The 27389-nt window shown below is 45.8% G+C and overlaps 1 protein-coding gene across 2 annotated transcripts in view; it reads right to left on the reverse strand.

Moving 5' to 3' along the window:
* The window catches only part of ZNF496 (zinc finger protein 496), a 39148-nt gene extending 18538 nt beyond the window's left edge, over positions 1 to 20610 (reverse strand). For both annotated transcript variants that reach the window (XM_061190146.1, XM_061190145.1), the window contains exons 1-6: positions 20528 to 20610; positions 20185 to 20410; positions 18637 to 18753; positions 17861 to 18287; positions 17255 to 17438; positions 11478 to 11554 (exon numbers count right to left, since the gene is read on the reverse strand). In XM_061190146.1, the coding sequence (XP_061046129.1) occupies positions 11478 to 11554; positions 17255 to 17438; positions 17861 to 18250 (651 nt within the window). In that variant the 5' untranslated portion in view covers positions 18251 to 18287; positions 18637 to 18753; positions 20185 to 20410; positions 20528 to 20610. The remainder of the gene's footprint in view (positions 1 to 11477; positions 11555 to 17254; positions 17439 to 17860; positions 18288 to 18636; positions 18754 to 20184; positions 20411 to 20527) is intronic.
* Between the last annotated feature and the right edge of the window lie 6779 nt (positions 20611 to 27389).

Here is a 27389-nt window from a genome sequence, read left to right on the forward strand (position 1 = left end):
AAATACCACCTGAGAGGGACTTCCCTGGTGGCGCAGTGGTTAAGAATCCGCCTACCAATGCAGGGGACACGGATTCGAGCCCTGGTCCAGGAAGATCCCACATGCCGCGGAGCAACTAAGCCCATGCGCCACAACTACTGAGCCCGTGAGCCACAACTACTGAGCCCATGTGCCACAACTACTGAAGCCCGTGTGCCTAGAGCCCATGCTCCTCAACAAGAGAAGCCACTGCAATGAGAAGCCCGCGTACCGCAACGAAGAGAAGCCCCCGCTCGCTGCAACTAGAGAATGCCCTCGTGCAGCAATGAAGACCCAACGCAGCTAAAAATAAATAAATAAATTTATTTTTTAAAAAAAACAAAAAAAACCCCCACCTGAGACCCTTACCCCAGAGATCAGAGCTGACATGACCCATATGGGGAACACCATTTCAGTGCCCTCGACGCGCCACATGGGGAAAGACAACCCAGCCTGGCACTCCCACCAAAACGCTTAACCTGAATCTCATCGTGAGTTAGAACCTATCTGAGCAGAGTCTGCCACTACAACTAGTCTTCACTCTTCAGAACTACTGATGCTGTGACAAACATTGAAATTCCAAGGAGAAAATGTTGGACATAGGACAACTAATAATTGGGAAGCATGATGCTCTATGATTATTATTTTAATGTTGAATTTCCAGAATGTAGTAACTGTATTATGGTTATGTAGGCAACTGCCCTTGCTTTTAGGAAATATGCCCCCTCAGCATGAACAAAGAGATAAAAGGGGAAGAATGTCTGCATATAACTCCCTAAAGATTCAGGAAAAAAAAAATTGGGGGGGGCATTGGGGCTGAGACGGAGACAGAGTAAGAGAGAGAGGGAGGAGGGAGAGGGAGAGAGATAGTGACAGAGAATAGGGGAATTAAAGTGAAGAGTATTTGCAAGTCTTTTCTATTCTGGCAGTCTTCCCCAAGCTTGATATTAATGCCAAAGCAAAAGTTAAAAATAAATATAATATTTTAAAAATTTCTAAAGATGAATCCGTTTGGAACTGGGCTTTTCAAATTTGGATGTACATATCAATCACTCAAGCATCCTGGTAAAAATGCACATTATGCCCCTGCAGGTCTGGGGTGGAGACTGAGAGCCTACAGTTATCAGCCCTTAAGTGGCTTTACTGGTAGCCAGAGGCCAGTATGGGGGAAGCCTGTCCAAGACAAGTTCCGCAGAGTGGAAGACAAGCCTCAGGAAGCCACAGGCTCTCCTCACAAGGGCTTGCAGCAAAGAACTTGATGTTGGTCTTGAAGGGGGTAAGAATCCACCACCCCAAAATATGCCACTTTGGCCTAAGGACTGTTTTGAGCTGTAGGCAATGGAGAAACAGAAAGACTGCAGAAGAAATACCCTCCCCCTACTTGCCTAAAGGCAGGGCGTAAATTTTCCTTTGTGAAGGACTCCTCCCCTCCTACCAGGGAGGGCAATGTGACTCTTAATAACCAGACAGAACCCTAGACTCTTCATCAGCCCAGAGACAGCATAACAAATTTAACTAAATAACCTTTATCTTCCATTAGTTTCCACATATAACTACCTTCCCACAATTTACCAGCCCTTGAAGCTCAAAATCCTCTTTGTCTTGTCATTTCTCCATAAACGTATTGCCTGTAGTTAAAATGGTATAATTCTCTGGGTCTGACTGCCTTCTAATTTTCCTTTCATTTCTGTGAGGCATCCCATAGCCATATACAATAAATATTTTTCACCTGTTAATCTGTCTTTTATCAGTTCAATTTGCAGTTCCCCAGCCACTTAACCTTAGAGAGTAGAAGAAAAAGTTTTTTTCCTCCCTGACAAGTCTCTTAATGAGAAAAAGATGGTAACTGTCAGTATTGGTGAAATATGAAAGAAGTCAGTGCTCTAAGACAGCACTGCAGAGGTGTCTGGTTCTGAAGATTCTGAAGAAAAAACTGGCAGTTACGTATTTTTCAAAATAGATATGGATTTTTTCCCCTGTAAGCCTTGGATAGGTGTCTGTGAATCTACCCCAAACTGCAACAGGAACAAAAGACAGTGGGCACAGATGCTCATGGCATCATGTAAGCAAACCCAAGTCCCAGGGCCTGGTAAATGGATCAATGATGCTCCAATCACTGACAATCTGACACAGCCACTTAGCAGGATACCCAGGGAGCTTTTATATCATATGGAGAAATGCTTACATACACACGGGAGACAAAGCATAAAAACAGGACTCAATACAGCATGATCCCAGAAAGGCACAAATAAAACAGCAGAGAAAAGAAGGAAGTTCATCACAACACTCAGAGATCTTCTCAGATAACTGGAAACATGTAATATCCTTTCACTTTCTAAATCTTGCCAATTTTTATAACAAGAATGGGTGGGGGAAATAAATATGTCCATTTAAAATTAAATTTTCAGAGGAGACTTCTGCTGCCTTCTCGAAGATGGAGCAGACATACGTTCCTTTAATTCCCCCCACTAAGTATGACTAAAACCCCAGGAAATTATATATTAAAAAAACACAGCAAACTCTCTCTGAAAGGTGGAGAGAGGAAGGCACACCAGCTAGGGACCTCAGACAACACAGTGAGGAACAACAGAGAGTGGTGAGTACCCTGGTTTTTCTTTCTGCCTCATATATCAAAACTTGAAGCTGAAGGAGCAAGTGACCCCAAAATACCAACAGGCACAGATAAAAATACAACCCTAACAAAAGCCTGTTCTCTCAGCCTGGTCTCACAGGACCAGGAAAGTAGCTAGACAGACAATAACCGCTCTAGTCCAGCCAAGCACCACAAAAAAACATGGCCCCCAACCTCGCTCATGCTAGCAGAGAATGAGTGGGAGCCTAGACTTCCACCCTCACCAGGCTGCAATGAAGTGCCCCAACACCTCCACTGGTGGTCTCAGAGAAGGCCAAGGCCAAGCAGAGAGCTGGGACTTCCATCCCTGCTGACTAATAACAGTCCTTCCCCCACACCACCCCAACACACACTGTATCAGTGGAGACCACATCGGGAGCTGGAACTCCCAACCCCCCTCAGAAGCCCAAGACATTTTCAAATGAATTAAAAAAAGGTACATTTGTGGACTTCCCTGATGGCACAGTGGTTAGGAATCCACCTGCCAATGCAGGGGACACGGGTTCGATCCCTGGTCTGGGAAGATCCCACATGCCGCGGAGCAACTAAGCCCGTGCGCCACAGCTACTGAGCCTGCGCTCTGGGGCCCGCGTGCCACAACTACTGAAGCCCGAATGCCTAGAGCCCGTGCTCCGCAACAAGAGAAGCCACCGCAATGAGAAGCCCACGCACCACAACGAAGAGCAGCCCCCGCTCGAGGCAACTAGAGAAAACCCGTGCACAGCAATGAAGACCCAATGCAGCCAAAAAAAAAAAAAGGTACATTTGCCACCAGCAGACTTATCCTAGAAGAATGGCTAAAGAAAATTCTCTAAACAGAAAGGAAACAATAAAAGAAGGAACTATGGAACATAAGAAAGGAAGAAAGGAAAAAGTTAAGTCAAAATATGAGCAAAGGCGATAGGCTGTCCTTCTCCTTTTTAAGTTTTCTAAATAAATATTTGATAGTTGAAGCACCAGTTATAACATTGTCTGACATGGTTGTAAATGTCTGACGTGGTTCTAAATGTATGCAGAGAAACTATTTAAATCAATTGTATTATAAAAGGAGGAGGGGGAAGGGATGTAAAGTGTTGTGATAAGTTATGTATATTTAATACCTAGAGCAACTGAGACAGGAAGGAAGGGGGCAGGGCACAACCATTAAAAAAATTACACAACCATTAAGGAGAACAGGATACCACAAAAACCGGTTAGAACCTACTAGGCCCAAGATGGTGGAAGACTCGACTTCCAGTGGACCTTGAGCCTCATTATATGCTCCTTGTAATACATCAGCATATGCTAAATGACACACCCACAGGCACCATAACAGTTCTGAGGCCAACCATAAAAGGCCAAAATATGGGCGGTGGCGCAATTCCTGGAAATCTCTGTCCCTTCCCCAAAATAACTGGAATAATCCTCCCACTCGTTAGCCTGTGAAATTACCCACCCCATAAAAACTAACCACCCCATATTTCAGTGCCGCCTCTTGCCTTCTGAGAAGGCCTACACTGTCTGCGGAGTGTGTATCTCTCTAAATAAACCCCTTTCACACTACTATGGCTCGCTCTTGAATTCTTTCCTGTGCGAAGCCAAGGACCCTCACTTAGTGGCTGTCCCAGGAACTCCCCCAAGACCTGGGACATGACAATCCTCTCGTGCCCCATTTTTCCTGCAACACAATCACTAAAAAGCTATATTGACAAAGATTCTTTGCTTGACCAAACTTTAGTCAGGCTCCTGAACCTGGGCCCATCTGTGCACTTCCTTGTAAAACTCAATTTCAGCATAAGTCAGTTTAACCAGAACGTCCTGTCTTCCACATCTGATTGGCTTCCTCATCCTAGGTGATGTCTGGTCACCCTGGCCTGTCTGCAGCAAGAATCCTGTTAGGTTGGTCTAGCCAGAATCCCTTCTATCCCTGATGCTTTCTCTTAGCAATTTTCCATCCACTGACCCCACCCTGCTCCTTGGCTATAAGCTATAAGTTCCCATTTGCCCATGCTGTATTTGGAATTAAGCCCCACCTCTCTCCTCCACTGTAAAATTCCGTTACAGTGGTCCCTATACCTGTCGAGATGGTCCTGAATAAGGTCTGCCTTACCATCTGTAACAAGTGGCATTGAATATTTTTTTTAACAATATAAAGATATACACTTGACAATGCACTAGGCAAACAGAAATGGAATTCTTCGAAATGTTCAAGTAACCCACAGGAAGTCAAGAAAAAGAAAATGAACAAAAAACAGAACAAATAGAAAAAAAACCAGAACAGACTTAAGCCCTAACATGCCAATAATTACATTAAATACAAATGGTCTATGTACATCAGTTAAAACACAGTGATTGGCAGAATGGATTAAAAAACATGACCCAACTATATGCTATCTAAAAGAAGCTCACTTCAAACCTAATGATACAGACTGGTTGGAAGTGAAAGGGTGGAAAATATTTAATATGCAATTATTATTATTATTATTTTAAGTACATTTTTTAAAATTAATTAATTAATTAATTTATTTTTGGCTGTGTTGGGTCTTCGCTTCTGTGTGAGGGCCCTCTCTAGTTGTGGCAAGTGGGGGCCACTCTTCATCGCGGTGCGCGGGCCTCTCACCATCGCGGCCTCTCTTGTTGCGGAGCACAGGCTCCAGATGCGCAGGCTCGGTAATTGTGGCTCACGGGCCCAGTCGCTCCGCGGCATGTGAGATCTTCCCAGACCAGGGCTCGAACCCGTGTCCCCTGCATTGGCAGGCGGACTCTCAACCACTGTGCCACCAGGGAAGTCCTTTATGCAATTATTAATCAAAAGAAAGAGTAGCTACATTCATACCAGATAAGGTACGTCAGAATAAAGAAAATTATCAGAGAGAGGGGGACATTATATATAATAATAAAAGGGTCAATCCAACAAGAAGGCATAGCAATCCTAAGTGTGTATGTATCAAACAAAAGAGCTGCAAAATATGTGAAGCAAAAACTGACAGAACAGAAAAGAGAAATAGGCAAATCAGCTACTATAGCTGACAAATCAGCTACTATATAGTTGGAGACTTCGACATCCCTCTCTCAAAAACTAATACAACAATCAATTAGAAAATAAGCAAGGATACAAAAAAACTCAATAGCACCATCAACAAATAGGAGCCAATCAACATTTATAGAACACTTCACTAGACAACAGCAAAATGTTTTGTTATTCAAATGGCCACAGAATATATACCAAGACAGACCATACACTGGGTCATCGAAATCCTGGAAGGAGACGAGAAACTCCCAACAAATTTGAAGGAGTTGAAATAATACAGTGTGTTCTCTGAAAACAATGGAATCGAACTAGATAGAAATCAATAATAGAAAGGTAACAGGAAAATCTCCAAACCCTTGGAAATTTAACACCACACTTCTAAAGTGTGATGAAGAAGAAGTCTCAAGGGAAATTTAAGAATACATTGAAGTGACTGAAAACAAAAATACATTGTATTAAAATCTGTGGGACCCTGTTAAAGCAGTAGGTAGCTAAAGCAGGGAAATTTATAGCACTGAAATGCTTACATCAGAAATGCTTACATTTGAGTCTCAAATCAATTATCTAAGCTCCCACCTCAAGAACCCAGAAAGGGAATAGTAAAACAAACCCAAACATGCTAAATGAAGAAAATAATATGAGAGCAGAAATCAATGAAATCGAAAACAGAAAAATAATAGAGAAAAATCAATGAACTAAAGAGCTAGTTCTTTGAAAATATCAATAAAATTTAAACCCCCTGAAATGATTGACAAAGAAAAATAAAGGCACAAATTTTTAATATCAGGAATGAAACAGGGATATCACAGACCCTGCTGATAACAGAAAGAATGATAAAGGAAAACTACAAATCACTCCACACACAAAAATTTAACAACTTAGATGAAATGAAACAATTCTTTGAAAAATACATACTACCACAACTCATCCACTATGAAACAGATAGTATAAATAGCCCTATAACCACTAAGGAAGTTTAATATATAATTAAAATATCACACACAACCCACCCCACCCTCAAACCTTCAGGTTCTTATAGTTTCACTAGAGTATCCAACCAAATGTTCAAAGAATGAACACTAATTCTATACAATCTCTTTTAGAAAACAAGAGGGGACACTTCCCAATTCATCTTCTGAAGCTAGTATTACCCTGAACAAAACTAGGCAAAGACAGTAAAGAAAACAAACAAAAACCACTGACAGGTATCTCTCATCAACATAGATATAAAAATCCTTAACAAAATAATAGCTAATAAAATTCAGCAATATATAAATAGAATTTTATACCATGACAAGAAGGCGTTTATTCCAGGGAAGCAAGGCTGGTTCAATATTCAAAAGTCAATCAATATAATCCATAATATTAACAGCCTAAAGAAAATTCACATAATCATATCAACTGAAGTAGAAAAGGTTTTGACAAATTCAACAATCACACATAATAAAAACTCCAGAAAAACAGGAATTAAGAAACTTACTCAACTTCATAATTTATTTAAAATTTACAGCTAACATTATACTTAATTGTGACAGACTGAATGCATTCCCCCTAATATCGGGAACAAGGCAAGGATGGATGTCTGTCCCCGCTGCTGCTATTCAACATTGTGCTGGGAATTCTAGCCAGTGGGATGAGGCAAGGAAAGGAAATAAAAGCATAACAACTGGAAAGAAAGAAAGAAAACTGCCTTTATTTGCAGATGACATGATTGTCTACACAGAAAATCCAGGAACTGTTTAAAATAAAATAAAAGCCCAAAACCCTCCTTAAACTGATGTATGAATCCATCAAGGTCACAGAATACAAAATAAACATACAAAAATCAATTGTGTTTCTTATACTATAAATGGATGTGTTATCATCAAAATTAAAAATATAATTTATAATTGCTCAAAAAATGAAGTACCTACGTATAAATCTAACAAAACACAAACAAAATTTATATGCTAAGAACTACATAACAGTGATGAAAGAAATCAAAAAAAATAAGTAAATGGAGAAGCATTCTGCATTCACAGATTGAAAGATTCAGATGATAAAAATGTCAATGCTCCCCAAATTGATATACAGGTTTAACAAAATTCCTATCAAAATCTCAGCAAGACCCTTTATAGATATGGACAAGATTATTCTAAAATTCACAGAGAAAGGCAAAGGGACTAAAATAGCTAAAATAATTTTGAGAAAAAAAAAATAAAAAAGGACGGGGCTTCCCTGGTGGCGCAGTGGTTGGGAGTCTGCCTGCCAATGCAGGGGACGCGGGTTCGAGTGCTGGTCTGGGAGGATCCCACATGCCGCGGAACAACTGGGCCCGTGAGCCACAACTGCTGAGCCTGCGCGTCTGGAGCCTGTGCTCCGCAGCAAGAGAGGCCGCGATGGTGAGAGGCCCGCGCACCGCGATGAAGAGCGGCCCGCGCACCGCGATGAAGAGCGGCCCCCGCTTGCCGCAATTGGAGAAGGCCCTCGCACAGAAAACGAAGACCCAACACAGCCAAAAATAAATAAATAAAAATAAATAGTTAAAAAAATAAAAAAATTAAAAAAATAAAAAAGGAGGAATCAATCTACCTAATTTCAAGACTTAGTACATAGGTACAGTACTCAAAATTATGTACTATTAGTAGAGAGAGAGACAAATAGATCAAGGAAACAGAACAGAGAACCTGGGAAAAGACCCACACAAATATGCTCAACGGATTTTTGATAAAGGAGCAAAAGCAATTCAGTGGGGGAAAGACAACGTTTTCAACAAATGGTGCTGGAGCAACTGGACGTCCACCGGCAAAAAATATGAACCTTGACCTAAGTCTCACACCTTATACAAAACTTAGAGATCATGGACTTAAAATGTAAATGGATCACAGATCATGGATTAAATATATCATGGACTTAAATGTAAAATGCGTTAACTATTTAACTTTTAGGAAAAAACAGGAGAAAATCTTTGGGATCTAAGACTAAGCAAAGAGTTCTTAGACTTTACACCAAAAGCATGATCCTTAAAAGGAAAAACTCACAATCTGGACTTAATCCAAATTTAACACTTTTGCTCTGCTAAAAACTCTGTTAAAGGGATGGAAAGACAAGTTCCAGAGTGAGAGGATATATGTGCAAAACACATATCCAACAAAGGAAAAGTATCTAGAATATATACTGAGCTCTTGAAACAACAGTGAAAAAGTAAATGGTCCAATTAGAACACAGGCAAAAGTCATGAAGAAACATTTCACATAAGAGGATATTCAGATGGCAGATAAGCACATGAAAAGATGTACAACATTATTAGTCACTAGGGAAATGCAAATTTAAACCATAATGAGATATCACTTATCAGAATGGCTAAAATTTAAAAAGTGACAACAAATGGTGGGAGAATGTGAAAAATGTAGATCAGTCATACATTGTTCATAGGAATGCAAAATGGTACAGTCACTCTGGAAAAGGATGTAGTAGTTCCCTGAAAAACTAAATATGCACTTGCCATTCAACCCAACAACTGAATGCCTGCACATTTACCCCAAAGAAATGAAGATTGATGTTCACACAAAACCTGTACACAAATGTTTACAGCAGCTTTATGCAAAATGGCCCCAAACTGGAAACAACCTAGATGTCCTTCAACAGGTAATGGGTTAAACAAACTGTGCTATATCCATACCAAGGAATTCTACTCGGCACTAAAAAAGGAATGGACTACTGATACATGTAAAACCCTGGCTGAAGCTCCACAGAATTATGCTGACAGTCAATTCCCAAATGTTACATATTGTATAAATCCATTTATATAATTTTTTTGAGATGACAACATTACAGAGATGTAAAACAGATTAGCGGTTGTCAGAGAAGGATGAGAGCATGGGGTAAAAGAGAAGTGGGTTTGGCTATAAAAGGCAACATGAAGGATCCTCCAGTGAAGCAAATGATCTGTATCCTATTTGTATCAATGTCAATATGCTAGTTGTGATACTGTATTACATTTTTACAAGATGTTACCATTTAGTGTAAAAGTACAAGGGATCTCTTGTTATTTCTTACAACTACATATGAATCTACAATTGTGTAAAAAAATAAAAAATATATAAACTTTATGTGCACCCATGATCATAGCAGCACTATTTATAACAGCCAAAAGGTGTGTCCATCAATGAATGAACAGATAAACAAAATGCATTACATACATACCATGGAATATTATTCGGCCTTAAAAAGGAAGGAGATTCTGACACATGTTACGTCATGGATGAACCTTGAGGACATTATGCTAGATGAAATAAGTCAGTCAGAAAAAGACAAATACCGTGGGATTCCACTTATATGAGCTATCTAGCGTAGTCAAATCATAGAAAAAGTAGAATGGTGGTTTCAAGAGGCTGGGGATATGAGGGAATGGAGGGAATTAAATACTTAATTTGTGAGGAATTTCAACTTGGGAAAATGAAAAAATGCTGGAGATGGGCTATACAACAATGTGAATATGTTTAACATTACTGAACACTTAAAAACACTACTGTACATTAGAAATGGTTAAGATACTAAATTTTATGTTATGCACATTCTACCACAAATGAATTTTTTTAAAAAACTAAAAAAAAAAAAAAAAAAAAAGACCTTCACAGTGGTGATTTCTAGTGCACTAGGCAGAAACTATCCTCAATAGAGTGATAAAACAGCATTGATTTATCAAAATCTATATTTTCCTTTCACAAGATGAATACCAAAGCTCATTAGATATTAAATTCACAGTATCTCCTTGTGTGTCATACCGGTCAAAGGTATCAAGTTTTAATAAGAAATATGAGTTTCATCTCCTTTGGGTCATTTGTGTTCAACAACTATCACAGTACATAGTAGATGCTGAAACACGTGTGCTGAGCACTAGGGCGCATAAGTACAGCGCTGAGGGAATAGAGACACCCCATCCCATGTACCCTGGTTAATTCCTTCCTATCCTGAGCCCTCTCCACTCCCCAAGTTTAAAGTCTTATCGAATGCACTGTGCGGATGGCAAACTTGAGATGTGTTTCCTGTGCATCTACTGTCCTTCAGTCTTTCAGCTGCCAGGGAACCAGAAACAAAACAAAGTCCATACCTTCACACAGCCCATTCTTGTGGGAGGAGATGACTCTGTGGTACAGTAACTAAATTTTATGCCAGCCAATGGAAAGCGTTAGAAATAAAAATGAAGGGGTATGGTGGGAAACCAAGGTCGAAGGCAGAAACTGGGCTGAAAAGAGGCAGGTGACAGCACCTGCCAGACCAACACCAGCCCCTATCCTGTGAGGACACCTGAGAAAGTAAGCCTCGTGAGGGAACATGGAAGGGGAAAATGCAGAGGAGATTCCCTAACAACTCACTGCACGGTTGTGTGACGGTGCTGAAATAATCTGTGCTTTTTTCCTCCATCTCCTAATATTTCTGAAATAGTTATTACCATGATTATTATTAAATTAAAAAAATACCCTATGAAGTAAAAGAGTGAAGAGGTCTCTCTTTTTTCACAGGAAAGGAACTCTAAGATGCCAAGAGGACAACAGATGAGGACTCCAGGGCATTTGTTTTCCACCATCATTGTCTGCACAAAGGCTCCCAAAGGTGACAAACAGCCAGCATGGTGAACAGCCAGGACTACACAGGCAGGAGGGATGCAAAAGAGCATCTTACAAACTCACGCCCTTCCTGTATTAGTTTTTCTCTGCTAGGGCTGAACAACCTGTGGGGCAGACAGCAAGCTGGCTGGGGTCCTGGAAAAGCTGCCATGCAGCTTACAGAGAGGCAAATATGGGGTTCTCAAAGACCCTTGAAGAAATCACTCACCGGGGGCAGCTGGAGGGCAGTCACCTGCTGTGCGTCCCTCAAACTCGCTTCCTGAAGAAGGGAAGTGTCTTGCAGGACTGAAAGAGATCAGAAATGGATAGCTCATAAAATCCTGGGTCTCTTTTTTCACCTGTAGAAAGAGGATTACCAGATGATGCACATAAAAAGCACCTGCGGGACTTCCCTGGTGGTGCAGTGGTTAAGAATCCGCCTGCCAATGCAGGGGACACGGTTCGATCCCTGGTCCAGGAAGATCCCACATGCTGCGGGGCAACTAAGCCCGTGCACCACGACTACTGAGCCTGCACTCTAGAGCCCGTGAGCCACAGCTACTGAAGCCCGCGCGCCTAGGGCCCACACGCCGCGACTACCGAGCCCGCGCACCTAGAGCCTGTGCTCCGCAATAAGAGAAGCCACCGCAAATCACGACGAAGAGTAGCCCCCGCTCGCTGCAACTAGAGAAAGACCGCGCGCAGCAACAAAGACCCAACATAGCCAATAAATAAATAAATAATTTAAGTTTAAAAAAAAAAAAAACTTGCAAAATAAAGATTTCTGTCACTTTGCTTTCAGACATGTCAGTGGGGGCATTAACAGGGAATGCCTGGGTTCCAGTTGGCTCTGCCACCAACTAGCTATGTGACTCCCTGCAGGTCCAGGGACCTTAGCTGTATCATCCACAATACAAGGGAAATGAAGCTCCATGGAGTAAATGGGGTCAGTAAGAGCTGTTAGCAATTAAGATTATCGTCGGACTCCAGTGTCATACAAATTTATACATTTATAAGTTTATAAATTGCAAAGCTCTTTAAGAAAGACTATTATCTCTATCAGATGCTCCTGGAAGAGCACTTCCCACAGTGCCCAACCACCATCACTCAAAATGTGTACACAGTGTAGTACTGGGATCATCTCACTCTCCCTTATCTTGGGCTACCAAGGGCCTCTGCTACATTCTCATGTGATTTCTCTCCCCTGACCAGCACACACCCAGGCTTCTGCAAGAAGTGAGCCACATACCTGGCCCACGGTGCAGCCATGTCAAAATGAGCTTGTGTTTCAAAAGGTACTCCTTTCACAGAATAAGCTGCACTATCATCTCTCAGTTTGGAGAAAATCCGGGAGGTTAACCGCAGCTCATAATGTGAAATCAGTGTCAAAGCTAACATTAGAAGCCAGTGTTCCTCACCTTTCACACCTGGGACATGAGGCTTTCGGCAAACAGCAGGGGCAGGTGTGGCTCTTTGGAACAACAGCCTGAGACAGGAGCCAGCTCAGCCAGCAGTGACATCTGGGTGGGGGTGTGTGAGGAGAATTCCCCATGGAAGGCAGCCTCACCACTCTGCTGCCAGAAGCTCAGGCTAGGTGGGCATGGATTTGAGGAAGGCATGTTTTAATTCTGCTCTCACACCTACCACCTTCTGGGGTATAATACACAGCCCTACCCTATCTTTCAGCATGATAAATGAGCACATCGACACTTTAAGATTACTTTGGACAGCTTTCAGCCTCTAAACAAAATCTATATTTTGGGGAAAAGCTTCAAGATTAGGAACTATATGGCTTTTACTGGAAGTGCTTCCCAATGATAAATCACCTGAACGTTTAAGGTGTTCTTAAGAGCTAAGTCTCATCATGCCTACTTTGTCCATTCATTATTGCTCAAGGAAACGGAAGTGCTGACCCTTTTGACCCAAAGCCCATCCATGGTAGCTGGATTATCTCAGAACTTCACCAGGAAGTGAGTAGGCTGCTACAGTTCCTGAAGCACCTCCTCCTCCTGAGGGTCCTGTCATGGCCACCATCAACCTGCATAACCCAGGCTGCTTGCACATGCATTGTTTATTTGGGCAAATGGTTGTTTCTCAAGCCTGTGGTTATGGGCTGAATTGCATCCCTGCCAAATTCATATGTTGAAGTCCCAACCCCCTGTACCTCAGAATGGGACTAGATTTGGACATAGGGCTTTTCAAGAGATAATGAAATTACAATGAGGTAACTGGGGTGAGCCCTAATCCAATATGCCTGATGCTCTTATAATAAGAGGAGATTAGGACACAGACACACAGAGGGAAGACCACGTGAGCAAACAGGGAGAAGATGGCTGTCTAGAAGCCAAGGAGAATCAGGTCTTAGGAGAAACCAACTCTGCTGATACCTTGATCTAGGACTTCCAGCCTTCAGAACTGTGGGACAATACATTTCTGTTGTTTAAGCTGCCCAGTCTGTGGGACTTTATTATGGCAGCCCAAACAAACTAGCACATCTGTCTTGACTTTTAACCAAGGAGAGGCTGGAGAGTTAATTAGATTTGTACAGAAATCAGTATAGTTTCACATGTAAAGAAATGTAATATATAACTTTTTAAAACTGAAAACCTTATTACAATGACAAGGACAACTTCTGTGAATCATAAGAACGCATTCCTGGTCTCCTCATACTTTCTTTTTCCATCTATAACTGTAGCACAACTGTAGCACAAGTCTGTCCAAACTAACCCTCACACCCTACAGGTCACTTCCTTCAAGCTGAGAGCACCACTTCTTTCCATGATGATTAATTACTTCAACTAGAAATCATGGGCAGGAATTTCCTGGTTGTCCAGTGGTTAGGACTCCATGATTCCACTGCAGGGGGTACGAGTTTGATCCCTGGTCAGGGAACTAAGATCCCGCATGCTGCACGGCGCAGCAAAAAAAACAAATCATGGGCAGCTCAGGCCCCCTGTTCAGTATTTTATGGGTATCCAGGCTTACCTCATTTTATTGCACTCTGCAGACATTACTTTTTTTAAAAACTGAAGGTTTGTGGCAACCTTGCATCAAACAAACCTAGAGGCACCATTTTCCCAGCAGCATTTGGTCACTTCATGTTTCTGTGTCACATTTTGGTAATTCTTATAATATTTCAAACTTTTCCATTATTGTATTTGTTACGGTGATCTGTGATCAGTGATCTTTAATGTTACTATTGTAATTGTTTTGGGGTGCCGTAAACCATGCCCATATAAGACAACAAACTTAACTGATAAATGTTGTGTGTGTTCCAATGGCTCCCACATTTCTCTCCCTCTCCTCGGGCCTCTCTATTCTGTGAGACACAACAACACTGAAATTAGGCCAATTAATAACCCTACAATAGCCTCTAAGTGTTCAAATGAAAGGAAGAGCCGCATACCTCTCACTTTAAATCAAAAGACAGAAATAATTAAGCTTAGTGAGGAAGGCATGTCAAAAGCTGAGACAGGCTGAAAGCTCGGCCTCTTGCACCAAACAGCCAAGCTGCAAATGCAAACAAAAAGTTATTGAAATTAAAAGTGCTACTCCAATGAACACACAAGAAAGCGAAGCAGCCTTACTGCTGATATGGTGAAAGTTTTAGTGGTCTGGAGAGATCAAACCAGCCACAACATTCCCTTAAGCGAAAGCCTAATCCAGAACAAGGCCCTAGTTCTCTTCCATCTATTAAGGCTGAGAGAGGTGAGGAAGCTGCAAAAGAAGTCTGAAGCTAGCAGAGGTTGGTTCATGAGGTTTAAGGGAAAAAGCCGGTCTCCATAACATACAAGTCCAAGGTAAAGCAGCCAGTCATCCAGAAGATTTAGCCAAGATCATTAAATGAAGGTGGCTACACTGCACAACAGACTTTCAGTTTAGACAAAATAGCCTTATATTGGAAGAAGATACCACCTAGGACTATCATTGCTAGAGAGAAGGCAATGCCTGGCTTCAAAGCTTCAAAGGTCTGGCTGACTCTCTTGTTAGGTGCTAATGCATTTGGTGACTGTAAGTTGAAACCAGTGCTCATTTACAATTCCAAAACTCCTAAAACTTCCCTTAAGAATTATGCTAAATCTACTCTGCCTGTGCTCTATAAATGGAACAAAGCCTAGATGACAGCACATTTGGTTACAACATGGTTTACTGAATATTTTAAGCCCACTGTTGAGATCTACTGCTCAGAAAAAAAGATTCCTTTCAAAATAGTACTGCTTTTTGACTAGTCACCCAAGAGCTCCCTGATCAGATGTACGAGATTAACATTGTTTTCATGCCTGCTAACATAACATCCATTCTGAAGCCCATAGTTCAAAGAGTAGTTTCAAATTTCAAGTCTTATCATTTAAGACATACGTTTCACATGGCAATAGCTGCCATACACAGTGATTCTTCTGATGGATCTGGACAAAGCAAACTGAAAATCTCCTGGAAAGGATTCACCGTTCTAGATGCCAGTAAGAACATTCACGGGAATTCCCTGGCAGTCCACTGGTTAGGACTCGGTGCTTTCACTGCCGGGGCCCAGGTTCAATCTCTGGTTGGGGAACTAAGATCCCACAAGCTGCGTGGCACAGCCAGAAAAAAAAGAAAAAAAAAAAGAACATTCATGGGAAGAGATCAAAATATCAACATTAACAGAAGTTTGAAAGAAGGTGATACCAATCCTCATGGATAACTTTGAGAGGTTCAAGCCTTGAGTGGAGGAAGAAACTGCAGATGTGGTGGAAACAGCAAAGAGAACCAGAATTGGAAGTGGAGCTTGAAGATGAGACTGAATTGCGACAATCTCATGATAAAACTTGAATGGATGAGGAGTTGCTTCTTATGGATGAGTAAAGAAAGTGGTTTCTTGAGATGGAATCTACTCCTGGTGAAGATGCTGTGAAGACTACTGAAATGACAACAAAGGATTTAGAATATTATATGAACTTAGCTGATAAAGCAATGGCAGAGTTTGAGAGGACTGACTCCAATTTTAAAAGGAAAGAAGTTCTGTGGGTAAAATGCTATAAAACAGCATTACATGCTACAGAGAAACTGTTCATGAAAGGAACGATTCAATCGATGAGGCAAACTTCATTGTGGTCTTATTTTAAGAAATTGCCAGTCACCCCAACCTTCAGCAACCACCACCCTGATCAGTCAGCAGCCATCAGCATGGAGGCAAGACCCTTCACCAGCAAAAAGATTTCATCGTGCTGAAGGCTCATGTGATAGTCAGCAATAAAATATTTTCAATTAAAGTATGTACATTGATTTTTTAGACATAATGCTTATGGACATAATGGACACTTAATAGACTACAGTGTAAACACAAATTTTATATGTACTGGGAAACCAAAATTTCATGTGACTCACTTTATTGAGATTATCTCCACTGGACAGACCAGGAAACTGAGGCTTGCAGAGTTTAGAAGCATGCCCCGGGTCATACCTGGAGGATTCAAAGCCAAGTGTATCTGCTGCCAAAGCCACCTGCCTGTGGCCATTAGTGCACTTTGTACAGATATTCAGACACGTCTAGCCAACATCCATGCTCCAAGTCCTGAAGATATCACCCTATCCCCTAGGAAGCATTTTTATATTTCTTTGCAATATTATAACAATCCTGAGAGCAGAAGTTGTTTGGCTGGGGAAAGAGAGGTTCGGAGAGACAAGAGGACATGGCCATGCTCAGCTCCCCACACAGGCCCTAGTGGGACAGCAACGGTGCCCAGCTGTCCCCGGACCAGCAAAGCCCAGAGGTGCGCCCTCAAAGAGACAAGATGATGCAGCCTCAAAAACACCTACCCATAGTAGAGGTCCCTCTGGGCAGACCTGGCACCCATGAAGAGGATACTCTCATGAGATTCTGATTGAATTGCTCTAGGGAAGAACCAGACGCTGAAAATGGTTCCAGGTTACTTAGGGGGAAGGAGAGAACTAAAAATGTCAAGAGCTACTCCCAAGTGCACAGGACTAGGTACAAATACCCCTTCCCCACTCTCTTGGGCTCCCTACCTGGGTCCCCGCTGAGCTGGCCCGAGAGTCTGCTTGGAAGCCCGGGGCCCTGAGCCAGGGCCATGGGCTGGGCGTCCTGGCTCTTTGCAAGGTCACTCTGGGGTTCTGCTGGCAGCCGCTCCTGCTCCTGGTCTGGAGGGCTGTCCCCATCGTCAATCACCACGGGGTCTTCACAGTGCTTGAGCTGCAATCCCAGAGAGGGCTTTTCAGAGCTCGGTGGAGAGGTCCCTGGCCAGATGAGGACCAGCACCTGTGCCAGGGACTGGGCAAACCCCTCCCTCCCTGGGCCTGCTGACTGTTGACTCTACCACTAGAAGCTCAGTCCCAGCCTTGTACAGGGCTATAAAGGGGGGTAACATAACCATGCCACCAATTAGGGCCTTTAGGGAATGGAATCTGCTTTTTTAGGAAACCAAACTTCAATGTGGGTATAACCGAAGCACATAGCTCTAGATGGAATTCCTCATCCCTGGCCAGGGGACGCGTGACCCCACCAAACCATCAAAGCACAAGGTGGCCACCCTTTCCACACGTGCTGCCCAGCCCCACTCTCTCCCTCTCCCTTCCCATCCTCCCAGCCAGCCCAGCCCAGCCCCCTCTGCTCACCCATTGCCAGGGTCTCCCCGGCTCTCGTTCCAGTGCCTCCACAGCAGCCACAGCCTGATCACCACTCTCAGGTTCCTGGGCCCGCACCCAGCCCTGGATCTCCCGGGGCAGGATGGCCAGAAACTGCTCCAGCACCAGCAGCTCCAGAATTTGCTCCTTGGTGTGCCTTTCAGGCCGCAGCCAGCCCCGGCACAGGTCCCAGAGGCGGTGCAGGGCCTCCCGGGGGCCCGCCGCCTCCTGGTAGCAGAAACGTCGGAAGAGGCGGCGGGAGGACTCGGGGCTGGGAAGCTCACCCTGGGGGCTAGGGTTCTCTCCCGGTGGGCTCCTCATTTTCCTGGGCTCCTCACTTTCCTTCGGAGCCAAGACTCGGGGGCACAGGGCTGTGGGCATGATGGGATTTGATGGGGGTCAGCAGCAGAAGACGACCCTATTTCCAAACAGAAATCACTGGCTTCAATGTTCTGGTCTCCTGCAGTAGTTTTTTGGGGGTGGTGATGGGAAAAGTGAAAAAGCCCACAGAGACCAGCCCTTGGGAGAAGCCCTGGGACATGTGAGAAGTGTCAGTGTGGATGATCCTTACACAAAGGGAGAGAAGGAATGACCCCATTCCCAAAAGCATCATTTTGTGATTCCCCTAACTGGGTGACTGGACAAACAAGGCAGGGAGTCCAGGAGAAAATCAGTGGCATTTCAACGTGGCACTGGGCGTTCCAAGCATCCCAGGAGACCAACAGGGCCGCATGCAGGAGAGAGATGTAATTAACGCTCTGTGGTACCTTCGGTGTCCAGGTCCTCCTGGAAAGGACCTGAAATGGACGAGCTGAGAAGGCCGCTATCTTGAGGCTTCAGAGCCAAAGTCACCGTCTTTGCCCTTGAGACCTTTACAAAATGAGCTAGAAGGACAAAGACAGACATGCACAGGAAAAGTCTTCAAAGCTGATCCAGGAAATTCATCCTGCTGGTGGCTAGGTCTGACGATCAGTGCTAGACCAACACAGACTGAGAATCGGCCTTGCTCAGTGGAATATGCACTGGGAAGCAGGGAATAAAGCAGACAGCCTAGAAGATCCCCAGACAAGAGATGGAGAAAGTCAAAAGAGGCAGCCACATCCTGAGTTTCTTACAGAAAAATAACATTATGTAATTAAAAACATCAGGGCCTTCAGATGAACCTCCACCCAACTCACTAAAGTCTGAATAGTAAACTTTAGCATATATTTAACGATGTCTGGACCTTCCACCTGGCCTCCACCCATCTTGCCTTCTCTTCTCTTCAAACCACAATGAAGAAAACCACACACACCTCACAGACCTTTCTCAGGCAGAACAGAGGTTGGGCACTCAGGGCACAGCCTCCACATCTGCAGGGTGGGGCACAGGGGCCCCTCCACCTCCCCAGTGAACACATACAGAGCGACATCAGAGAGTAGCAGCCACTACTCAAAACTATGGGACCCAGGGAAAATGAATGGCACATGGGGTCGCACACAGTCCCCCCCAGCCACCATAAGGCCTCTGAGATCCTTGGACATGGTCACTTGCCCTCCTGACCAAGTTTATGAGGCTCCCCAGCATGCCAGCACCTTAATCTCAACAGCTCAGTGTCCCCATCCCCCAAGGGTTCCATGCAAAACGCAGGCCTCAGTCCCATTTCACAGGAAGACAAGTGTTCTTCACAGAAGAACAACAAAGCCACTGAATGGCAATCAGAAAACCCCAAATCTCTATACCTCTTTGCTTTCCAACATAAAAACAAATACAGACTGGCATAAAAGGACTCTGAGGGTATCTGGCTGGACACACTACAGCTTGCCCCGCCTCCGGATTTCCTCCAGTGTCTGCTCCTGCATCTGACACCCAATCTCAGCCTTACTCACTTGCCACGTTCCATGAACTCAGCCATCACACACCTGCAGGGCCTCTAGGTTCCTCAGGTCTGCACCAAACCTGTGCCCCACCCTCAGTCAGTACTCAGATGCCCGCTCTGGGGCATCTGGCTCTAGGCTCTGCCCATCATCCCTAACCAGACAGCCGTGTTCCTGTCACCCTAGCACCTGGCACATAGGAGGCTCAGAAATGATGTGTGATGAATGAATTAACGCTGGTCCCAAGAGGATCCCACAGGGGGGCGGGGCATGCTTAAAGAAGCTCTAGGCGGAGGAACAGAGCTGCATCAGCAGAAAGAGGAGGGGATGGGCATTTTATGCCAGGAAAAAGGGCAAGCTTTTCCTCGCTGCAGATCTCTCTCCCTTTTCCCTCTCTCCCTTTCCCTCCCTACACATACAGACATCCACCTCCACTTTAATCAGTTCCCAGCTCCTCACCTCACAGCCTGGAACTCCTTCCCTGCGTCTAACTCAAATCCCTCCTGCGGCGGAAGTCTGAGGCAGCAGCTCCTCATCCTTCCAGCCCGGTCCCCCGGGTGTGCTTCCTGAGGCGGGTTCTCGGCAGAGGCCACTCTGTCCCTGGCTAGCCGAGCCCCCGTCTCCTGCTCATCCAGAAAACCACGGCTCCGCTTAGGAGGGAAGAAATGGTAGCAAATGGAGGCGCCTGAAAAACAACATTTGTGTTGTCTTATCCCCCTCCCCGGAGACTCACCGCACGGATCCTGGAAGCGAGGCAGGGCGCGCGGGCCACAGAAGCCTGGGCCGCCTGGGCCGCACTCACCGCCGCGCCGCGTCCCAGTTGGCGGGCCGTGCAGGCCTGACCGCCTCCGGAGCCCGCCGGACGCGGAGGAAAGGAAAGGCCGAAGCCCTCCGGCTCCCTCCCCTGGGACACTTCCTGCTCCGCTCTAGGACCGGGGAGGTCTCCGCATCTCAGTGGTTCGCTCCTCCGCCCCCCGGCCGAGGTGTGCGCTGGGGGTGACATCCGACACCCCCGGCCCGGCCCGGCCCGGCCGGCGCGCCCCGCCCTGCCACGCCCCGCTCCGCTCGCGCCCCGGCCTAGGAGCTCGGCCGGGGGCTTTGTGGGTCAACCACACCGCCTCTGCCCTGCCTCCCCGCGGGCTCGCGCGGGGGGCGCGCGTCGAGGCGGGGCGGGAGGCCGGGGCGTCGAAGGCTCAGCTGGGACCGCGCCTGGAGGCGGGTGGCAGAACGGGGGGGCAGAGAACACGGTCAGCAGGAGGGCTCGCGCGGGTGCGCCCTGCCTTGGACGGCCGCCGGTGTGGGAAGGTTGGCCTGGGGGCTCCTCTCTTCGCTGTTCTGCCCCTTCGGACGCCCACACTCCGGGCTTGGGGACGCCCGGAAGGGACGATCCTGGAGCCGAGGCTGAATGCTGGAATTGGGAGGGGGAGCGGAGGAAGAAGGCGGCCGCGCACAGTGGGCCGCTACATTTCAGAATCCCGGTGTGACCACCCCGCACCCCGCGCCCTGGCAGGCCCAACCCCCTTCCAGCCAAAACCCCTCCTCTAGGTCCGGCCCGCGGCCGCTGAAGAAGCGAGGAGGACTGGAGAAAGTAAGACTCACCTCCCCGATTCGTCTCTATCGGATGCCCAAGGTGTCAGCTCCGGCTTCTGGGGGGTTTGCGGACTTTCATAGCTGCCGTTACACATCCCTTCTGAGCATCAGGACAGCTCTGGGGAGTGCGCAGAGGGACTTTGGTCAATCCCGGCCCCTAGTGGGTGGTCGGAGTGCTTATTGTTCCCTTAAGTGTAGGGTGTAGCTAGCTGTTCACACTGAGGCCGAGGGACAGGTTAAGGGACTTTGACTTGAAGTCGAGTGTCCGTGAGGGGCAAGAAGAATTAGGGCCTCTGGACCTCTAGATAGGGCTCCTTGCCACTGCCCTATGCTGAACATAGCTCAAAGGCTCAGAGGGGTCTTCCTGGGGTCATCCTTAATCTCCCAGGTTCTTGGGTTTGGGAGCAAGCATGTACCGGGTCCCTGAGCAGGCCTGATTCCTACCAACCCTTCTCTTTCTTCATCTGCCTGGCACTGAAGTTGGACTCTCCCACGGAAGAAGGCAAAGAAATGTCTACATCTACTAGAGGTGATACACTACTGCAGATAAATGATTTTTCTCAGATCAAGTAGGACAATACCAGTTCCCTGAAAGAAAGTGGCCTGGTTGAGCAGGTGGGAAAGAGGTGGATGGACTGAGGAACAGGATTTCTTAGCAGTGTTGCTTTCCTTATTCCTTGGACTTGGGAGCCTTTTGTTTCTTCCTCTCTATTATGAATAATCACTCCTGAGTAGGGGAGTTACTGGGAGCCACCATTTGCCGGATGCTTGGATTCTGTGACTTTTGCAGGAGATGGATCAAAGCCAAGGAGTAAAGCTCATCTTTGTGAACAGTGATTGTTCCCCCAAATACAGCCAGATGCAGGCAGGGCCACCCAGAGTTCTTACCTGGAACCTGCAGATACAAGTGGGAACCACCCCCTTCAGACTTAACCTGACTCAGCATTAACAGGGTTCATGTGCACCCCTTTCTCAGGAACACCAGCCAGGCACCATGGCCTGGAGGAGAAGCTGGGGAAGAACCAAGGATTCGCCAAGGCAGGTCCGACTAAGGTACTTTGGCAAATAGCGCAGCCTGCTCTAAAAGTCCAGATCCTCTGCCTGGGTTCCCAGCCCTGTGACTGGGCAGGGAACTACCTGTTGAGTGTTGGTAATTTGTGCTCACAGTTCTGCCCACTGCAGTCGTAAAGCAGATAAAATGCAGGGCCCAGAAATTCCTAGCACACAGCATCAGATCAATCCTCCCTGCCCTGTCCAGTTCCTTCCCCTGACCTGACACCTCCCTGTACACTGTTATCTCCTTGAAGCTTTGTGCTTATTTGCCATTTATGAGTCAGAGCACCTGGGTTAAAACCTGCCTCATCAATTCCTAACCAGGTGATCTCAGGTATACTTAACCTATCTGCGCCTCAGTTTCCTCATCCAGAAAAAGGATGATGCTGTCTACCTCGTTAAATGTGCGGGGCCATTCGATCATTCAACAAATGTGTACTGAGTACCTACTAGGCATTCATTATGCTAGGCTCCATTGCAGGTTCTCAGGGTGCATCTGTGAACACAATTGGCTGAGGGGATGGGTGAGAGGGGCAGGGCGGGCAGTTAGCAAAATCAATAACGTGATCTGCTATGTTTGATCCATGCTGCAGAGGAAAAAGAAAGTGGAGCGGCATCAGGTAACAGGGGTGCTGGGGATGAGCTGGTGACAGTCACAGTATTAAAGAAGAGGTCGGGGCAGGTTCCATTGTGAGTGTGACATCTGAGATGAGGGAGTTGATCAAGCCCAAGCCTGGGTGAGATCAGGGTCCCAGGTGGAAGCCACCATGAGAGCAAAGGCCCTAAAGTTGTGGAAGCACAGTGAGGCAGCCAGTGAGCAAGTGCAGTGGGGTGTCAGCTCAGGGTGGAGGTGGGGAGGCAACTGGAGGCCATGGGAAGGAGTTTTCCTTGACACGAGATGGGATCGTGACAGATACCACTAGTGAAGCAACAGAAAGAGAACCCTGAATGTCAATGCTGCTCAAGGACCATCGAGCCATCTCACACTTAATGTATACATTTCATTTGGTTTATATTATGTTGCTGATTGTGTATATTTTTATGAAAGGCTTGCTGTGTGCCACCATTTGTTTCAACCTTGGGGAGACCGTAGTGGACAGAAGATCCTGGCTTTTAGAAGCTGGAAGGGGAATCAGATGATAGATGACATGAAAAAAATAAAACAGGCTAAGAAAGATCCTGCTGGGGCAGTCAGGTAGGACCTTCCTGAGAAGGTAACATTTGAGGAGAGAGCAGGTGGAGGGCAGACTGAACAGAGGTGCGCAGAAAGAACATTCCAGCAGAGGGAACAGCATGTGCAAAGGCCATAAAGCAGGAGGCTTGTCCCCCCCCTGGAGAAATGGGAGGCTGGAATGGAGTGACTGTGGATTTTACACTTAGAGGGTTTCAAGTGAGGGCGTGGCCTGATGGGACTTTGATTTTACGTGATCACTGTGCAGAACAGTTTGGAGCTGGATGGAGGAGGCAGAGGCCATGTTGGAAGCAGCCACGGAAATGCAGGCAGGACATGGTCCAGTCCAGAATCAGCTGGTGAACAGTGGTGATTTTCCCCATGGTGTGCTGCTGGGTGTCAAAGGAGTGAGAAACGGCTGTAGTTTTGGCCCCAGTTGGGTGATTGGAGAGTCTGCCTAGGAGACTGCAAAGCAGGTTTCTGGGAAGGGGTTAGGAGACAAAGATGAGTTTTGGAATTGGTGGGTCTGAAATGCTCAAAAGACAAATAGTTATGACTGTCCAGGGAGAAAGCCAAGGCTGGAGGTGGAAATCTGTTGTCACAGCACGGAGCAGGAATTGAGACCCTGGGATGGACAAGTGCAGGTTGAGAAGCTGCCTTGGAGAGGGTGGACCAGCTTTGGAGACTAGGAAGAGAGGAGGGAGATCCAGAGGGGGAGGCGAAGAAGAAAGGGGGAAGGGGGGAAAGGGGAAGGAGAAGGAGCAGCCACCATGAGCTGGAGAGAAATCTGGGCAGTGCCGAGCCTTGCAATCCCAGGCAGGCAAATGTGTTTCAAGAAAGAGGGATAGTCCGTGAAGATAAGTGCTGCTGGAAGAAGAAATTAGATGAGGAAAAACACCGATAAGAATACTGACCCTAGTATTTGGTATAGAGGGCCCCTGAGCAGAGCAGAGGTAGTAGAGCTGCTGGGATGGAGTAGTTTGGAGAGAGAAAGGAGGTGAGGGAGTGGAGACAATTGGGCAAGAAAAAGTGGCAGTGGCCAAGGGAGCATGGGTCCCATCTTAAGGATGGGAGAATTACAGTGTGTGGCTTAAAAGAAGGAGGGGCCGGGCAGGAGCCAAGGGGAGCAGTGAAGGGAGAGGAAAAGGCAAAGTGATCCCTGGGCCCTGAGGCTGACAGGGAGCAGGTGAGTGGAAGTCCACGGTGGACTTCTGAATACTCAGACACTTTGGCAAAATAAGAAACAGGGTGTGATGATTTATTTTATGCATCAACTTGGCAAGGTCAGTGTGCCCAGGTATTTGATAAACACTAGTCTAGATTTGCTGTGAAGATATTTTTTTGATGAGATTAACATTTAAATTAGTAGACTTTGGGACATCCCTTGTGGTGCAGTGGTTAAGAATCCGCCTGCCAATGCAGGGGATGTGGGTTCGAGCCCTGGCCCGGGAAGATCCCACATGCTGCAGAGCAACTAAGCTCATGCGCCACAACTACTGAGCCTGAGCTCTAGAACCCATGAGCCACAACTACTGAGCCTGTGTGCCACAACTACTGAAGCCCACGCGTGTAGAGCCCGTGCTCCACAATAAGAGAAGCCACCTCAATGAGAAGCCCGCGCACCATAACGAAGAGTAGCCCCCACTTGCTGCAACTAGAGAAAGCCCATGTGCAGTGATGAAGACCCAATGCAACCATAAATAAATAAATTTATAAATAAATAAATTTATAACTAAATAAGTTTAAAAATAAATAAACTAGTAGACTTTAAGTAAAGCAAATTATCCTCCGTAATGTTGGTGGGCCTCAACCAGTCAGTCTTTAAGGGTAAAGACTGAGGTTTACACACACACACACACACACACACACATCCTATTGGTTTTGTTTTCCTGGAGAACCCTGACTGATCCATGGGGCCCTTGGCTAACAGGGAGGAGCAGGAGATGGTAGAGGTGTGAGAGCAGGAAGGAGAAGACATGACACGCTCACCTTGCAGAGTGGAAAGGTGAGTGGGCTGTAGGAAAGGAAACCATAAATTATGCCAAACATGGAAAGTCAACTGTGCACCATGAAGTGCCATGTGTAGCTTTCCTGAAACCTAGTATCTACATATGGAAGGGCAGCAATTACATCTTCCCCTGGGGAGGAGGTCATCATTCCACAGAATATGCTTGTGGACCGATGACAAATACAGGTGTATAAGATGTGCCACCTCGCCGTCTGGTTCCTGGACCAGCCACATCTGCCTTACCTGGGAGCTCATTAGAAATAGAACCCTCAGGCCCCAAACACAGCCTGCATGGTTAGCCAGATACAAGGGGACTCTCTAGCTCTTTGAAGTTTTGGGGTTTTTTTGCCACCCCTCATAGCATGTGGGATCTTAGTTCCCCGACCAGGAATCAAACCTACGCCCCCTGCAGTGGAAGCGCGGAGTCTTAACTACTGGACCGCCAGGGAAGTCCAAGCTCTTTGCAGTTTGAGAAGCTCTGTTGTAAAGGGGTCAGCATGGTTCTGGGCATAGTAGATGCTCAATAAACTGTAGCTTGACTAGCAGTTCTAAGAGTAATAGTGCTTAATATTACTGTGACTTATTCACAGGCTTCCAGGAAGCAAGGACAGCAGGGCTCTGACCTGGTCCCCAATATCCAGCAGAGGCTATGGCTGGTAAAAAGGGCTCAGTGAGAATCCATTGAGTGAAGGAATTTGGCTTGATTAATTTTCTTGCAATACAGGCCTCCCAGCTGTCACGTGAAGGCTGCTCATCTATTTTCATATTTTGTTTTGTTTTGTTCCTTTTGCTGAAGTCAAAAAGACTTTGAGAACTACACAAAGACCAACATAACCAACTACTTAAGGGCTCCAATGAAAGCACCTAAAATGACCCAGTTGTTCCCTGGAAAAAGGTGCCATCCCTTTCCTCGAAGTCACATGTGGATGCTGTGGTCAAGGAAACAAAGCCAAAACACCAAACATCAGTTTTGGAGGGCTGTTCATGAGCATTGGGGTGTTATTACTGACTCATCCAGACCACCAGGGACCAGCCTATAGTTTGGCAAATTCAGTTAACTGAAACAACCAGATTTATTGTACTGGTGCCATGAGGGAGGGGGCATAGAGGATGCTGGAGTGAGGCTTGATAAAGGAAGAAGGAAAGTGTCTTCTTAAGGTCTGTTTGCAGCTGAAGGTTGGAGGAGGAGGAGGACGGTACCAGGGAAGTGGGGTCACTTCTGCTTTGCATGCTATTTTGAGGTGGGCTCAGGAGAGGTGGGGTTAACTGAGGGTCAGGGGTTGTCAGGAGGTGAGGGTAACTTAGCCGTGGAGTCATAGATGAGTGTAGCAAGCAGATCTGGGGTGTCAGTGGTAAGAAAATAAGAGTCACTCCAAGATGGGTGCATTGTGGCATTTCACAGCTGCTACAAAACCTTAGGGAAGGCACATTTCCTGTGGACACACAGCTGCTTTACTGTGTGTCTTCTTTCCTGCCTGTTCTTTTCTCTCTCCTCATTGATTTTCACAGTTTTGCTCCTGGACAGGCTTTGACTCTTTTAGGAGGGAAACAACCCTGTTCATTCAAGTTACTTAGATTCTAGGAGGCAGTGGGTAAGTTTCTCCACTCATGATAGGATGATACAATACCTGGCTCACATGGATCAAACAAAATGTTTTACATAAGTACCCCAGCACAGAGCCAGAGATACTTAACAGGTACTTATGCATCATAGTTCCCTTTTCTTCCTCAATTAGCTGCACATGAACTTTTAAACTTTTTAGTGTTCAACACATCCTATTACAGTGTATCTCAGTTTGCTTTTCTGCTATTGAACACCTGGATGGCACCACATATTTTTGC

Source organism: Eubalaena glacialis, chromosome 4 (genome assembly GCF_028564815.1).
Source record: "Eubalaena glacialis isolate mEubGla1 chromosome 4, mEubGla1.1.hap2.+ XY, whole genome shotgun sequence".
NCBI classification, from domain to species: Eukaryota; Metazoa; Chordata; class Mammalia; order Artiodactyla; family Balaenidae; genus Eubalaena; species Eubalaena glacialis.